This window comes from Pecten maximus, chromosome 7 (assembly GCF_902652985.1).
Source record: "Pecten maximus chromosome 7, xPecMax1.1, whole genome shotgun sequence".
In the NCBI taxonomy this organism is placed as follows: Eukaryota; Metazoa; Mollusca; class Bivalvia; order Pectinida; family Pectinidae; genus Pecten; species Pecten maximus.
Window position 1 is genome coordinate 12,011,099 of NC_047021.1, and position 17,948 is coordinate 12,029,046.

At 38.2% G+C, this 17,948-nt stretch overlaps 1 protein-coding gene across 5 annotated transcripts; it reads right to left on the reverse strand.

Moving 5' to 3' along the window:
• Window positions 1–9,293: 9,293 nt before the first annotated feature.
• Window positions 9,294–17,739, reverse strand: LOC117331618 (ETS domain-containing protein Elk-3-like). 5 transcript variants are annotated; one of them, XM_033890434.1, is made up of 4 exons: window positions 17,529–17,739; window positions 15,512–15,575; window positions 14,423–14,536; window positions 9,294–12,041 (listed from the first exon to the last, which is right to left on the reverse strand). In XM_033890434.1, the coding sequence occupies exons 2-4, from the start codon at window positions 15,519–15,521 to the stop codon at window positions 11,041–11,043; spliced, it is 1,125 nt and encodes a 374-aa protein (XP_033746325.1). In that variant the 5' UTR covers window positions 15,522–15,575; window positions 17,529–17,739; the 3' UTR covers window positions 9,294–11,040. The 5 variants fall into 5 exon arrangements, with proteins under 5 accessions (XP_033746325.1, XP_033746323.1, XP_033746322.1 ...); XM_033890432.1 differs by having other exon boundaries at window positions 17,513–17,739; XM_033890431.1 differs by having other exon boundaries at window positions 17,556–17,738.
• Between the last annotated feature and the right edge of the window lie 209 nt (window positions 17,740–17,948).

Sequence of the window (17,948 nt, forward strand, 5' to 3'; positions counted from 1 at the left end):
ACCAACAGATAATTCTTTCAAAAATATATCAGATGGGTATTGGGCAGTTCAAGTACGTTTACGGATATAATTATAAATGAGAAATCCTGTATAGATTGAAACTGTTGTCACAACAGTTGATATATTGATTGAAGAGGATCTTAATTGATCCTGTACTGGAAATATACTTAACTTATGATAAGGATGACACTGACTTTAAACTTGAGATATCAAGCGAAAGCGGACGCTTTGGACAAAAAAAAAACAACATTGTATGGAAATTAAGAAACATATTTGCTTACGTAAAAGTAATGCAAACAAACCATTATAGGTAAGGACGTTTGAGAGTGACGTCCGTATGGTACCTATAATGTCGCACATAAACCTCTGTTCGGAGGACGACAATGGTGACCAGTGTATCTCAACACACTGTCCTTATACCCATAAATACTGTATGCTGTTTTAAATTCACACGCCCTACGATTCTCTTATATCGGAATACAGAGAGCGAGATACATACATTTAGCTTATTCATCGTCGTCGTTGTCTTCGTCAATAACGTTAAGGTATTGGTTTGATGATACATCCAGTTTCTGGTTTCCCGAGGCCAGGTATATTTCCCGCATGGACGAGGGAAACTAATCCCATAATCTAACCGTTTCATTATACAGATAAACACATAGAGATATTTATCAAATATTTATAAAACACGAGTTGTATGCTGTGTCCTGTCATTTAGATGACCACAAACTACCAGAGAGAATTAAAATACACAGGCTATGGTGCGTATTTTTATAATCTTGACTTGGTTTCCTCGGAAGTTTGACCCTAAACAAAATACAGACTCACTATGAAGCCACCTTCTAACTTACTAGGATACCCTTTCACGACAAAAGACAAGTCGCTCTACAATTTCACAAGATGTATTACATAGAAAATTCTAACTATCCACAAAAATACAATCACGCAATTATTGGTTATTTTATATTATCAATTATTACTATTGAATACCAAAAAGGCTTAGATAATACGACATTTACATAATATAAACAAAACTAAGATTGTGATCTTCAGTAAAAGACGAAGTAGACGGCGACATAACTTCACGCTTAATGATCAAATGCTAGAAATTGTAGGCTGCTTCACATATTTTGGTTTTACTTTTAAATCCAACGGAAATTTTGTAAATGCTAGACGGAAGCTTATCGAACAAGCACAAACGTCCATATGAGGACAAATGAGGTTTAAGTGGTTAGATAATGTGAAATAGATTTTAAATGATACTGGATATATAGACTGAATATAGAAGCGGGAAGATGGCATCGCCCGATTCCAATACCTCCGGAAATGTGTTATTGTAATTTTTGTACTCAAATTGAAAACAAAACTCATTTTCTTATCGAATGTCCCTTATACTCAGATTTTTTCTTTCTTTTCTTTTGTAAAGGAAATATTGTGTTAAACCTATTATGTTTAAATTCATAGATGTTGTGTCATCAGAGAACTGTACCATCATTCAAAACGGCTGTGTATATTTACAAAGCAAATGAATTAAGAAATTAAAGCCCCTGTCACACTTTACCGGATTGGGCCACCGGACGTGAAACGGATAACATTTTTGGATATCCGGTGATGTTCGTCAATATCCGTTTTATGTCCGTTTTATGTTCGGTTCATTCGTTTCATGTCAGGTGATGTACGGTGCGTCCGGTGGTATCCGTTGGAAAGTTCAAGTTTGTGCATGCACAAAACTTGAAACGGACAGTAACGGATAAGAATATTCGTTGGCTGTCCTGTGCATGTCCGTTTTGTCCTGTATATATCCTGTCATTGTTCGTTTATATGCGGTAGGTGTACGGGGGGCATGCGTTACCCAGTCCGTTGATGGAATTTGAACGCATACGCCACGCATAAACCGGACCTTCAGCGGACACATAACGGACACATAACGGACAAACACAGGATGCTTGCAGGATTAACACCGGACACGACGAATAGACAAACGGATTGAAAACGGATAACACGCACAGAACGGATGAATACAGAATACCTACAGGATACCTACAGGGGGAGAAACTGACTACCGACAGAAACTGATTAGTTATCGCAGGCATATAAAAAGGTTCTTGGAATATCATCACCACCTTTATCATGCTCTGTTTCAGTTTCAGTTTCAGTTTCGGTTTCCTGTGCAACAGCATCAACAGCATCGACAGGCACTTCTTCTGTGTCTTGCGCTTTTGCAGGAACGTTTTTTTTTTTATTTTTCTACCGCGAGGCATTTTGGCGAGGCAGTCAGCACTGTAACTTTTTGACAACTGATCGCCGGAGAAATGCATATATCTTGTTTTTTCTCTGCACGCGCGCGTTATGTCCGTTAGGTGTTCGGTTTGTCCGGAATGCATCCTGTACACGTCCTGATTCACCGGTTCATGTTCGTTTGTTGTTCGTTACTCATTCGAAGACACCCGGTTGGTAATACGGTAGCCGTACGTTACATGTTCGTTATTGGTACGTTTTATCCGTTCCATATTCGGTGCAAGTACGTCGTCAGTTTGGATTTTTCTACCGGACTGACAACTTTGCCACCGTATACCACCGGATAACAAAAAATTCTATACGTTGATGTCCGGTACACCATTCCGGTCAAGTGTGACAGGGGCTTAACTACTGATTAACTAAGAGACATGTGAAATTATACGTGTAAATACTGTTTTTCAATCTCAAATGTTCTGTCGTGAATACTGTGATGAAGTATTCCATTTATCAGTTTATCAATTGTTGTTGGCTGAAATCGTACGAAAGAAGTGTTATATCTGTAACTGTTCCTACTGACTATTAATCCTAGTATGTATTGAATTTGTTTAGCCTATCAATAACAACGGATTGGCAGCAGGTCATATGATACTAGTCCTTTTTGTGACCAGCTGGGATGGGGAACCCAGTCTGTCTCCGAGGCTAAGGTTATCTCTTATCAAATAAATTTATAACAGCTTGGTATTCAATTAATTTGCAACAGTAATGTTTGTAGAATTTAAGTAATATATTTATTGTACATTCACATACAATATTGTCTGATAATTGGCCTACTGTACTTATGTATAGCTATTCCTCAACCGAATTACATCAAATGTTTTTTTTAATGATTTATATATAAAAAGAAATGGAGGGCCAAGTCAAGGTATTGTAATTGGCGTTTGCTTGACATTCATACAATTTTCACAAATCTTTGGATCCAGCATCCGTTCTCTTTGATAATTTTCAAATCAATCAAGATTTTCTAACTCAGGCTATTTCTAATACCTTGTCAAATAATTCAGTATCTGACAATCATTTTCATTTTACAACGGGGCAACTTGCAAGTGATTACATTGTTGTACTAGTCTGTTATCTATATTTATACTGTCTGGTGATAATGAATAAACTTGTACATTATTTTTTTCTTGCAGGTAATATTTAGTTCAGATTTGTTAATTATCATGCAAACCATAACGACTTAATAAAATGTGTTCCCCCCACCCCCACCCCCCACCCCCTCCAAGACTCAGCTGATGGTGATCACAACCATTTCATTGAAAGAAAGGTTTTAAGGGGGGGGGGGATTAATTTGGAAATCTTTAAATTTGGGGTTTTATGATGCACTAGAATGCACCACAGAGCTTTATATATTTCTTTTTTTTCGGGGGAGGTACCCCCGAACCCCCCACTCCACCCCCACCTCAATGATATAAAGCCGCAAGCCCCCCCCCCCCCCCCCTTTCACAAAATCATGTATCCGCCACTGTAAATTGTTTGCAGAACTAGAAAATTCTTCAAAATGTCAGTTTTATTCCAAATCTAAACAAGAACTCCGCAAGCGGGAGCATGATACGCCCGTCACTGGAAAAGCCAACACAAGAAAATGTAGCGAAAAGCAATGAGGTAAATATGTTAGAAGTTTAAGTTCCCATATTGGAATTATATTCGATATACGTGTACTTAAATGTACCAGTATTCATAGTATGGTCCTTTTGTATAATCTCTTAAATTTTCATTTTATGCTCTCTCTTACTATTATTTATATACTATTCTTATTTAATGAAACTTACTTCACACATTTAATATTCCGGCATAATTTTGCAGCTAAGAAAACATAGTTGAACTTTCGAGAAAAACTCCCCTCCCCCCTCAAAAAAAAAAAAATATATATATATATTTCAAGTCAATTCACGAATTTAATACAATTCTTGAGTTAAAGATGAACATAGCTGAATTCAGCTAAATACATGTAGCTGAAAGCAATCCTGCCTGAATACTTATGTTATATAATTACTATTTTCTTTGGTCTTTTTTTGTTTAGATGCACGTTGTTGAATTGCCTTATAACACCATGGACGTACGCACAGCGCAGGGAATACCATTATAAAGAAACCCTAATATATGCTGAACATAATTGCTTCTTGTTGTAGTGAACAAAATCTTAAAGGAATTGAATAAGAAATAGAAAACAACATGCATTTTCTACACAATGCCCATATTTGGCAATAGAAGGGGCATAACTCTGGTAAACATAATCACAAAATTCCGTAACACGAACTCTTTCGAGCGCGTAACCTCCTTGGCACTTTTCGAGCTTTGCAACATACCATTTGATAAATCCCGACAGCCTGATGACACACAGGTGGCCCACAGAGATCATGGATGCACCATTCAATTCTTCGTCCATTTTGACTGCACGTATTGTTTTCCTGTGGTCGACAATCAAGGTTGCCCAACCTTTCAGTATTTGAATCCGGCTATATGCATGTCTCCTCCCTCTTAACCTTTGTACCTTATGGTTTTACCCACGCATTACACCTAAGCTTACAAGGTCAAGTGAGCTGTCTCAATGGGCCACCTGTGCTTCATCAGGTAGTCGGGATTTATCAACTGTTATGTTAATTACCTGAGCAAAGCTCGAAAAGTGCCAAGGCGGTTATGGGCTAACACTGCGTTAGCAAAATAAACAAAAAGCAAAATCTTACGATGAAATCGGTCCGACACTGGGCAAAAACATGTATATTGTCCAGGTGTATATGGACCGTCGTAGAATAGAGAGTTCTAAAGGAAAAAGGGATCGTTAATGAATGAGCTTTACCTGGGCAAATATACAATACCGTTATATCAATAGTTGAAACACGAGCCAAAAACCCAAAATATATGTTTAACACAATTGCTTCTAGTATTGTGCAAAATCTTAAGAGAAATTTAATAATAAAAAAAAATAAAATAGAAACCTTCTTGTATTTTCTGCATATTTGGCAATAAAAGGGGCATAACTCTGCTCAAAATAATCGCGAAATTCCGTAACACGAATTCGCTTGAGCTATTGTGCCATAGACTATTTGTAGCAAGTTTCATGAAAATCCGTTGATAAATGAAGACTAGAGAGCGCTAACAAGGAAAAGTTAACGGACGGACGTACGGACGTACGGACAGCACATGGTATACCATTATACGATCAGTCGTTGGCGGTCGTATACAAAGAGTTTACATTTGAAAGTTATTTAACAAAGTTATCAGATTAGAAAAGAATCACTATTACAAAATCGTGTACTTGAAATATTAAATTTCCCATTGACGATGGTATGGTATTCCAAGAGAAGATACTTAAGTAGTCTGTAATTTATGTTTTAGTGGTATCGGGGGAGAATTTCACTATTTGTTTAAATGTCAAAATGAAGAAATCACCGGTATAAGAATCAAAGGGCCAAAGGCCCTGAGAAACGTCAGGGTCTGAGGTCATGAAATAAGAGATTTAAAATTGGATTTTATAGTCAGACAGCTACATTTGTATCAGATGAAATGTCTTAATATGGTTATTCCTATTCTATATATATTCAAGAAAACATGTATTTATCTGTCGTAAACTTTCCAATAGCTGAGTATAGTTCTTTCCCTGACGTAATTATTTAATGTTTGTGAAGATTTTTGTGAAGATGTGAAGATTATTGATATACTTCTGAATCAGTAAAGCTGCTTGTAAACTTTGGAAAAAATCAACTTAAAGACAAATCTATTAACAGTTTCATGTACAATCAGAGATAAAATCCAAGATGTACACAGCCTAAGTTTTTTTTATTTATGTCAATTAGGCCCAGCAAACATCTATTTTATGACCCCTAGTGACATCGAACATGCAAATATTTTACCTCCGATAGAAAACTGCAGTCCCGTTGTCGGTCACGCTGTCCGACGAGACAATATGAATTTTGACATGTCATCAGTCACGCATCATAACCATTAGATTCTTTTCAAAATAACAAATAATAATCTTATTTAATAAAATCCTCATGAAAAACGGCAATGTAGTTTGTTATAACTTGCCTTCAATTCCTGTTGATATTTCTTCTGTATTCTAGCGACATACAAATAAATATGAAACTGTGAACGATCGCTAGTTTAGTTACATTAGACATAACCGCCATTTTGGCTGATGATCACGTGATAAGTTATCCCTGTTCCGGTGCAAAGCTATTCATAGAATTGTAAACATTTTACTACGTAAACACGGTTGGTTTTTAGGCTTATATGAAATATTCATGCATATGAACTCAGGATGAACATATGAGTCTGAAACATGTGGATTGTTTATCTGGGGAAGCATGTAAATTTCCAGGACGATCAAACTGATTTTTTTTCTACTTTCGTTTTCAAGGCAGGATTGAGACAGAACTATGTAATCCTACGCCAACAAAATTGCATATATTGGTGAGGAATTGTTTATGTTTACAATATTAAATAGTCTAGAACACCAGACATTCATATTTCATTTTAAAAAATTGCAGTAAACACGGGAACCATCAGTTAAATCGTGTCAATAATTGCTGTCAAAATAGGAAGTATATTAGGCTACGGATGCATATAATTTGTGTATCACAGAAAAGAGAAATTGTTAGCCGCAAACAAATGTGTGACTAACAAAATTTACCCACCACGACTATAACGGCAGGTGTCAAAGGCATCCTGACGTTAAAAACATATGTGGCTCACTACTTTCTAGAAAATCCAACTATTATCCGGCACGGTTTCTAAGAAAAATGATGTTATTGATTCGAATATAGTACATGTATCTATAGCAGAATGTATATATATATATATTTCTCTCGATACAACTACGACAGGAAATTCAAACCTATATCTTCGGATCACCAACACATAGTGCGTACGTTCTTTTTTTAAGAACGCCGATGTGGCGCAGCGGTATAAGCTGCGGGTATTTCTGGCTAGGCGATTGGGTGCCGTAGATCGTGAGTTCGAGGCCCGGTCAGGGCACGAGTCAAAAAGTTGTCTTCCTTCGTCATTTGTGTTTCTAAGCTATATATATATATACACGTGTAGTTAAGTGTATCATGCACTGTATGTATCCATCTTGTCATACAATGTAACACATTTCCACGTGTATGAGTGAATCAATAAAAATCTTGAAATCTTGAAAATCTTACAAAATCATAACGTTATACATTTTAAAATGTATGTAGAGCTCTCGCCTTAAACAAAATACAAACTATGTAGACAGATACAAAATTGGTCAGGAATTTGGAACTGACCAATGGTCCTCAACCATGGTCATCAATACTTACCCAGCGATTCACAAATACGGCCAATGCTTCATGCTCACATCATCACCAGTGATGCGCCTGTCATCAGGTCATTTGTATTGTGTTTCCAATTAATGGATAATCGATTAAAAGCAATCATAACTATAACTGTTTACTTATGATATGATTGCTGTTTTTCCCAGATGGTTTGTTATTTTATTGAACAATAATTGTTGATTTTGTTCTTCATTCGGTTTGTTATTGTGTAGGTTTCTTGCATTAACATTATCAAACATTTCGAATGAAGCATACTTAGATAACATAGTTCATACATATTTTCATTATGCTCCGACACGCCAAATATCCGCTCCTTTTCTGTTAAATTACTATATATTAATGGATATGTACATTGTTTGTTGACATTAGTTTTAATACTTAGTAGCTGTTCTATACTGAACCTAATCACTTCACTAAACCTACACCCACTAAAAAGATGTTGTGGTGCACAGATCATCTGATTCCTATACATTTGTTTAAGCTTGTATTCAGTACATAGAACTCTGTGTAGACTTCTCCATTGAAAATCCTTGATTGTCCTGTCAATTATATTGTTGTTTATAAAAAGCAAGTTGGAATGGCAATCTGATGTAAAAATGATAATTCCATTTCTAAAGGGATTTGATCTCCCTATTTTGGTTTTATATAGATTTAATTATTTAGTTAAAACACTTATTCTGGATCAAAACACTGTTTTTATATTTGACAACTAGGTCATCTGAAATGTTAAGAACTTCATTGATGTTTTGTAGTAATGTTTCATCCCTGACGGCAGGCCCCATCTCATTTTTGAGAATTCTGCTAACGTTTTGAACACCCTCGCCTAGCGATGTTGCTGATGGAATAGGGAGTTCGAGGAAACTCGAATGAACCTTTGGTCTGCTAAGCAGCTTGTGCTATGTTCTCTTTAACTTAATTATTGTAAATTCAGCAACACATCCGAGTGATATAATTTATTAACTACATCTCAACATTTCACCTTCTCCGAAAAAAGTCATGGATGAAGACCCTTTAAGTACAATTATACTTTAGGAGTAAATATACTTTTAGCATAGCAGTATAAGGTTATTAATCAGTAAGAATTTATGTCTATATATTGTTCCTCAAACTGCAATAGCTTTATTTCAAGAAAATACTTCTGTGGTGCAACGGGAGTATTTGTGACGGCCATGCTGCACTGATGTCGCCCTCAAAGAACAGACACAGGCGCCAGGGCATCGGATATGATTAAAATGTATGCTGTATAGATACATTTTATGTCAACCTCAAATTGTGAAACAAGTTCTAGAATGAAAGATTAATTTAAATCTAAAAGATATTGATAAGAGTTGTATTCCTATAACTCGTACTCGACTTTGTCTCGTGGTTTCACATCCTTATTGTGTATTGTGTATATAGATGTATACATGTACTATGTATACCATAGACTCGTGGGCCGTAAGTCCTACAGTCAATAAATTGAATAATTTGAATGCTGGTCGAAGGCTGAAAACATAACGGAAGTTTGATAAACTTCATTTCTAAGAAATGTATCAGTTATCTATAGCTCACTGATTATTATCACAGTGGATTTTCGAGTACCGAGTTTTACATTCCGTACTGCGATACGTGATAACGATCCTTAAGTACTTATGTCTTCTTGTCGGAGACGCCCTCAACAGGAAAATAATGCTTTCAACCAATATAACATAACATTGATTCGATTTCATTTTGTCTTATTTATTAATAATAATAAAATGCATAAAAATGACATTCAGTATAAAATATACCTTTTTCTTCAGTAAGATTCGCACCACCATGTGACACTCGTCTGAGACGGTCAGCTAATAGTATTTATGTCGTGTATATAAAAAGCGACATAAGGGGAATTATAAATAGATTCAAAATCACATTAAAAGCACTATAAAACGAAAATAACTACAAAAACATAGGGGTCCGACACAATTCTATACAAACTGGCAAATATATCTTTTCCAAAATGGACAACACAGTTTATTAAATGATCTTATAGTAGTAATGATCCTACCAGTCTCCTGTTATAAAAACAAAAACGGATAAATTATATTGGTATGGTAGAAATCAATAAGTCTGTTTGTAAGGTTCTATCAAACGAAAGGACTGATTTCACAAAACAAAATAAACAAATTTAAATGTAATGAAGAAAATAGGACAAATCACCGACACCTGTTAGGACCTTAAAATATTTCAATGTAAGAGAATAATCTCTTAAATCTGAAAAAAAAACTACGAACCCAATATTTTTATTATGGATATACCGATATTGTTTTAGAAAACGCTAAGGTATTGAAATAAGTCCTATTGGTACATACACATGTATTACATAGTGAACCTTGTCCAGTACCTTTGTGGTTCAACATCATATCCGGCACAGGGACATGGATATTAAGATAAGGAGGGGACGAAAATCTATTTGAGGACAAAGCTTCGTTTTGCCAAAGAAATGAAAATAATTAAAAAATATATTGTTCAAAAAACACAAAATTGGTATGTCTACATACCCTCCCCACTGTAGTTGAAGGATTATCATTTTTAACAGTGAGAAATTAACAATGCTAACCGGTATCACATGTTAAATATCAACAAAAACACTTGTTCCCTTATTACAAATGCGTGTCTGGTAAACTTCAATGTACAAAAATTTAACACACTAATACACGATACCGCAAACGGAATCTCTTAAACGTGTTCAGGTCAGATTATTATACAGACATCCGACACTTGTAGGTCGGATTTCTGTAAGGACCAAAGTACAAACCCGTGTCCTTTGTAGAATAAGTAGAAATGTACAACAATATCCGAACGCGATGTATGTTATTTCACTCTCTAGAAAGTAGTGGACAACCACTGATCAGGGTTGTATTTATGAAACAAAAACAACGACGAATCCATCGGAAATATGCATGACCAGGGACCAATAGACTAAAAGACCACGGATTTCTTTCAAGAGAGATGAGTTGCAACCAATAATAAAAAGTAACAGATACTTGTCTTAAGTATGAACAATCATGTATACAATGAACTGATGAGGAATAGCTGCAATATTGTGCTGGTACCTGATCCACAGTAATGGGTCTCTCAACACTTTTATTGGGTCTCCAGACGGAAACGTGCACATGCTCGTTAACGAGTCCCGACCCATTGTTAACGAGTCCCGACCCATTGTTACCGCGCCCATGGTCCCCCTTTAAAGCACCTTTTAAGGATCCTTATTGACGGGTTCCTCATGGACCTCTCTCATTAACGGGCATCCGGTCCCCTTTGAACGGGTTTAGCTCAATGTTAACGGTCCTGATCCCATTTTGTTGGTCTTTGAACCATGTAGACTGGCTCTAACCCCCATGGGTACAGTCTTTTGCCTCTAGTTATCGTTCCTGTCTAGCACCAGATCTCAATTCAATAACTAGTGGTCATTTTTCTGTAATGGTCATAACACACAAGCCGGTGTGGCCAGAGATTCTACATTGGAAAAGTTTGACGGAATCGCCATTGGAGACAGAGTCATGTGACTGTTGGCAAATGAAGGAAACTGAAACGCGGAGTTGGCACCAATACGTGGGCTCATTGTGGCTATGGGACTGAGGGAGCTCCAAAAGTGTAGGAATGGGGTACGGGGGCCCATCCCAACGGGACTGGCCAGCACTATTGGTGTGGGGTAGCTCGTCTGTCCAATTTTGGGGCTGGGTACAGGGAGTCCCGTGATGGCACTGGTGAGAGATGTAGACGAACTGTCAGTGATGCTGAGAGTGAGGGGGTTCGGTTTGGGTTTGGATATTACACCCGATGTACTGATGGATGGCGACGACAACGATGACGACGAAGATGAATGTGACGATAATGAGGAGGGCGACAGCCCACGTGATGTCAGAGATGGCACGAAACTGCTTTTCGAAGAACTGTGACAATCCATGTCTTTTTCTTCTTTAACAGATGTCACCACTACTGTCACCGGACTCGGAGTGGTGCTATCTGCTGACGTCACTTCCGTTTGCATACGACTAACACATGTCGCCTTGCTGGTAGAAGTCGCCATGTTTGCCGATGATTTGATATCCACCGAGTTGTATGAAGCAAAATGTGGCAACACTCTTTGACCATATTCCTGAGCTAAAGTTTCCATTTTAACCTTGAATGGTATTTTGTTTTCTGTTTTCACAATTTCTGGAAAAGACACAAATTTATAAACAAACTTTTGTCCCATAACTTTTTTGATAATGTTTTTGTCGTAGTAGTAGCGGAGAGCCCGACTCAGCTTGTCATAGTTCATGCTGTGCTTGTTTTTACGGAGCCCCCACAAACGCGCCACCTCCTCCGCGTTCAGCAGCTTAAACTCGCCGTCATTGTTTGTCCAGCGGATGATGTGATTGTGTTGGTTACTGACTAGCAGCTCCAACAGGAACTGCCACAGTGTGATGTTAGAGTCCATAGCTGCAACAACAAACAAACAGGGAGGTCAAATAATAGGGAGGTCAAATAATAGCAAAACAAACGCGACATACAAACAACAATACACTTCCATGTCAATAAACGGTCGACTATCAAGGCATACCACATACACACATATAAACAGGAAAGGATTTAACACTATTACATACGACTCATGGTGACTCCCCAGGACATTCTGTTGATATAAAATAACCTTCAGTATCATATTGTTTCCCTTCTTACGCGAGACGACATACAATACAACACCGCAATTGTGAACTACATGGTTTCAAAGTAATATGAGAGAATGATTTTAATCTGTTAAATAAATTATTTAACTGTTCTGGGTGCATATTGGTTTATTACGGTATCTTATATTGATCAAACCTTGAAAATGATAGAAAACGGACAATTCAGTCATTTGCCAAATGCTTTCATTTTTATGTCGACTAGAAATCCCAACAATAAAGAAGGGGGCATTATCACTTTCTGTATAGTGGACGAGACACCAAAGGAGCACACACTCTGAAACTTTCTGTGTAGTGGGCTAGACGTCCCGTACACCAAAGGAGTGGCCACACTCTGAAACTTTCTGTGTAGTGGGCTAGACGTCCCGTATACCAAAGGAGTGGACACTCTGAAACTTTCTGTATCGTGGGCGAGACACCAATGAGCGCACACTCTAAAACTTTCTGTGTAGTAGGCTAGACGTCCCGTATACCAAAGGAGTGGACACTCTGAAACTTTCTGTATCGTGGACGATATGTCCCGTACACCAAAGGAGTGGACACTCTGAAACTTTCTGTGTAGTGGACGAGACACCAATGAGCGCATACTCTAAAACTTTCTGTATTGTGGACGATATGTCCCGTATACCAAAGGAGTGGACACTCTGAAACTTTCTGTATAGTGGGCGAGACATCCCGTACACCAAGGAGTGGACACTCTGAAACTTTCTGTATAGTGGGCGAGACACCAAAGGAGCGCACACTCTGAAACTTTCTGTATCGTGGGCGAGACGTCCCGTACACCAAAGGAGTCGTCACTCTTACGTTTACTTTCTGTGTAGTGGACATGACGTTTTGTTCATCAAAGGAGCACACACTCTGAAACTTTACATAAAGTGGTCGTGACGGCTCCTTCACCAAAGAAGTGGACACTATAAATCTGTATGTATAGTGGCCGTGACGTCCCCTACAAGGGATCGGACACTATAAATCTTTATGTATAGTGGCCGTGACGTCCCCTACACCAAAGGAGCGGACACCGTAAAACTGTACATACAGACGGGACTATCGTGTGTCAAACAAGAGATAAAACATTAGCTAATTGGCGTGACATCACAAATGCCACCGATAACAACACGACGTTTACTGTAGTTTGTGTGGCGTCATGGATACACAAAGTAGTTGGTACACACAAGGACGTACACACATAAAGTACATACATGTATGTATGTCACTGGAACACGACAGTCAGTTTAAGCTTTGTGGAAGCTTTGCCACAAAAGATATTTAGTGTTGTATAGAGCAAGATATGATTTACCACCACCACAACAACACAACTACTATCCAATATTATTGGTTTACAAAGGGATTTGACACCGATTCCCAACCCCACCGTCCTTATAAACATAGTGCATTAGAAGTGCTATATATACAAGTCCCTGTGTTGCTATCCTCTTTGTGTAGTCACGAGAAATGTGGTAATGATTAGCGGCCATGTCTCAGTTCGGTGTTGCTGTGTGTGGTCTACTTTGTATACAAGTAAATCATCAATGGCTTGTCACTGCAGTTTCATTAAGACATCTTCATCAAAACAAGACTGGTGCCAAAACCCCACAATGAATACATGTACCATGTAATGGCGAAAATAATAAAGGACCCGGTTAACACATTATTGTTTTATTGTCAGCCGATGGCGTCATCCTACCTCTATGTGCTGCCAAAATCAAAACAAAAATGTTTTGGTTGTCTATGTGAATTAGTGACCTCAAAACAACATGCTTGGATCATTTTGTGACAGTATCAGGCCATTATAGCAACGGACTGAAAATAACTTTGAAATAAGAGAAATCCTGCACCTTTATTATTTAGATTCTTGACAAAATTACATAAACCTAGTTTTGTATCTTTTATATAAACATTTGTGACTTAAAAGCACTTACCGTACCATACTTGGATCAATCCAACAACAAATTTGATCAATCTACCAGACAACCACATACGTTTTTAACAAAACTGTAGGTATAATCCCAGTCTCAAAGCTGCAGAGCCCTGCGTTCCGTGACATACACTGGTGGTGTGGTAATATTATCTCACAAAGACGCGGGCTGTACCCACTACACTCAGACTCCCATGTCGTCTGCCAGTAAAAATACCTACCCTTTGATACGGGCGCCGAAAGACACAGTCGCTTGGTCAAAGGTTCAGTGGAGTCCGAGGAGTTACGAGAAGACACATCGGACAAAGCGGGGGATGCTGAACAGTGTCTCACATCTGAAAATTTAAAAAAAATCAAACATCAACAGGGGATAAAATCTTCCGCGTTACTGACTCGACAAGTCGCAGATTTGGGACATTCTTGAAATTCTAATGAAAAAGTGGAGTAGTAAGGATCTGGAGGCAGACGTTTGGGGCTAAAGTTACAGGGGTCCTCTGTTAGATGCTTGTCTTATCGACATATCTACTTCGACACATACGAGAGGCCGTCCACGGGGAAACTAAAACAGCCAGCAGACGCAACGCCTCTCTTTGTGCGATAAGTACATGTGCTGTGTTGGAACCACGAAAGCAAATATTTAGAAAATTTCATATGGAATGTCACACTGGTAAAATCGGAATGTTTCATATATTTTATAGAAATATTTGCGGAGATAAATAAAAGTTAGTGAAAATCACCACACATCATAACATATATCATGCCAATACAAATCAGACCTATCGTGTATATAGGCCTCTACTCAATAGTATTATATAGGAATGAAAGTCTCCATGCACTCTGTATTTTATTCTGCCCGCTATAAGGCACGTTGTCGCAGGCTTATCAGAGCGAAGCTGCGTGAGGGTTAAACATCGGTTATATATCTAGATGTTTTAAGTTGATCATTACGTTATTTGAGCATGTCGATAAACTCGACAACCCTGCAGAAAATTAGCAAGTTCTACTAGCCTTTTTACATAAACATATGCTTTTCAAATTTAACGAAAGTTGTTGCACTTTCATTCCCAAAAACAATAAATATTTCGCCAAGGCCTATCCCGATTAAAATATTTATATAATTTTCAGTTTCCTGGACGGCGGTAATCGAACCCCCACCCACCAGCACGCGGAGACCAGCTGACCGGTAACAGGTAATTCGTTTTTAGCTATATATTGACAAGACCAAAATATGTTTGTTTCGTTTTCAGTACACACATTTATTACCGTATGTCGATGTTTACAGTCTGTCTCCCTGTCAAAAACAAGCTTACCTTCCATCATACGTCGTCAGCACCACAAATAACTGTGTTGGTTAGGAGGTCGTTGTTCGTCGCTCTGTTGAGGAAACAAAAGTGTTTGAGTTGTGAAATTCGACACTGCCACACAGGGAAGTGGATTTTTGGAGGAAGTAACATACACGTATTACTAAACCAAGCTAAACAGGGAAACATTACATTAACTGTACATAAACAGAGATTTATCAAGTAATGATAAACACAAGTAGGATTTATCACAGTGGTTGATATATATTTACACCTCCCCCCCCCCCCTTGGTCCCTGGATAGCTCCCTCCAGTTCCCCGAGTGTGTGACATAATTCACTACGCTACATCGCGGCGGGGGAGAGTAATGCCCCCGATTACAATCTGACCCTGTTTCGATGGATGACGTAGGACCGGGTCGGAATGAGAAATGGAGGGGCGAGGACGGAGGTGTTGTTGTGATGAGCATTGAACATAACGATTGCATATAATCACTACTGTGTATTTTTGTGTATTACCCGCAATCTGTTTTGTTTCTGAAACTAACACAGCCACCTTCCCTTTATAATTCTACCCCTGTAGATATTATATTATAAATGGTTGTTTAATAATACATAATACAATACAGTAAATGGAATATAACGGGATCAGCACTTGTCCAAAATCGTAAAAACCTTAGAGTGAAGATTGGGACTTACGAAGGCTACTGGCCTTAATGTTATTTACGCGAGGTTAAGCTGTAATGTAAACGATAAATTTCACACTCGAAGGCCCACGGTGAATCCCTCTATCGCCAGGAATGTCGTTTAGTCCCATTTTTACTATTCTAACCGGAAATGCTTACTGAGATAATGGTTAAGTTAGGCGACCCCCTGGGCTCTATTTCAAAGAGGCAGGTCAACTAGTGCAAACAAAAAAACCCAACATGTCGAATCCGGAAAGTTACGGTGATGACTTTACAAAAAGTCAGACAAATCAGTAAAGCGGTGTTAAACGATCACGGAAATACTAGTGTCACACCTCACACCTCAAAAATGTAGCCAGTCTAGTCCTTCACAAGGTAAACAATATCTACCTCAGATCGTGTTTGGTTTTGTATTGCTAATTAAAGTCCTATCAACATCTGTCATACCCGATCAGTACAATGTACACTTTAACGCACGAAAAATAATGACAAAAGAATGTGCATATTAAATTTATTAATAATTTAATTTCCGCAGCTGAAAACCATAACTTCATCTTCATTTTCTATCGAGTCCTACATGTAACGTGACATGAGGACAGATCGCCCCCGCCTCCCACACACGGAGCTGTCAGATACAGGTGACAATCGATCACTTACACGTGACCAACTCGGCTGATGTTAGCAGTCAATATGCAATACATATAGATCCTCAAATAGCAGGATGATAATTTCACCACACAGGGAAATGTCACGCTAAAAATATGTCATCGTCAGTACTCACTGCATACAAAAGGTCAGGATTGATCAAAACGTAGCCGTGGGGAATTCCAACTTCTGAGGGCTTTACATTCCCTTGTATATGAGGATATCGCTTTCATTTAAAACGATATATTCACCTATTTCCTCGCACATCCCAGATTGACTGTTTACCCCCCCACCCACCCCGCCAAAAAAAAATCTCGAAGTGAACTACAACATCCACCAATCAATTTCAATGTAGACTACGGATCATGTCCCTGTGGTCTAAACTGTAACAAACATCTTGTCCCTGTGGTCTAAACTGTAACAAACATCATGTCCCTGTAGACACTATTATCAGATAGACCTTAGAAATCTATTGCATAATAATTGCGTACCGTGACGGTTTAGTCTTGTATGTAAATACACAATGTTGATAAGCCTTATCCTTGAATTGTATGATCGTATCACTGAGATGTCGAACATGTCAGTGTTAGATATGTCTAACACGCGTGTCATTTTCACGTGTGGACCAAACCAAGGGGTCGAGATCGGTACAACATGGAGTCTATAGGCATGTGTACGTACATATACATGTATATACCATGAAATGTCTGCACTTCACACCAACCTGCTGTGTGTTGGATCCTCTCACTGATGTCGACTGCTGGTACTGGGGATTATCCTCCAATCTTGTCAACAATCAGATTATCTAAAATTATCGTATCGAAGTGTTAATCCAAATTATTACACTATACATTGACTTGCTACCTTTGGTTCTAAAATGACTCATCATGTGACCCGGAAGTCACTGTTTACATTGGGGAACTCCCATATTGAAACGTCACGACCATTGACGTCATTTCACATAAATTAGCCTTATATGGAAGATTGAAATCCGTTTTCTCTGGATTGACCTCGTGAGTCGTTCAAATTCAACCAATGAAATTCCCTGTGACGTCATCTGATTTCACCTAAACTATTTATATGCTTTGGAACCAACTAAAACCTCAACATTTCTCGG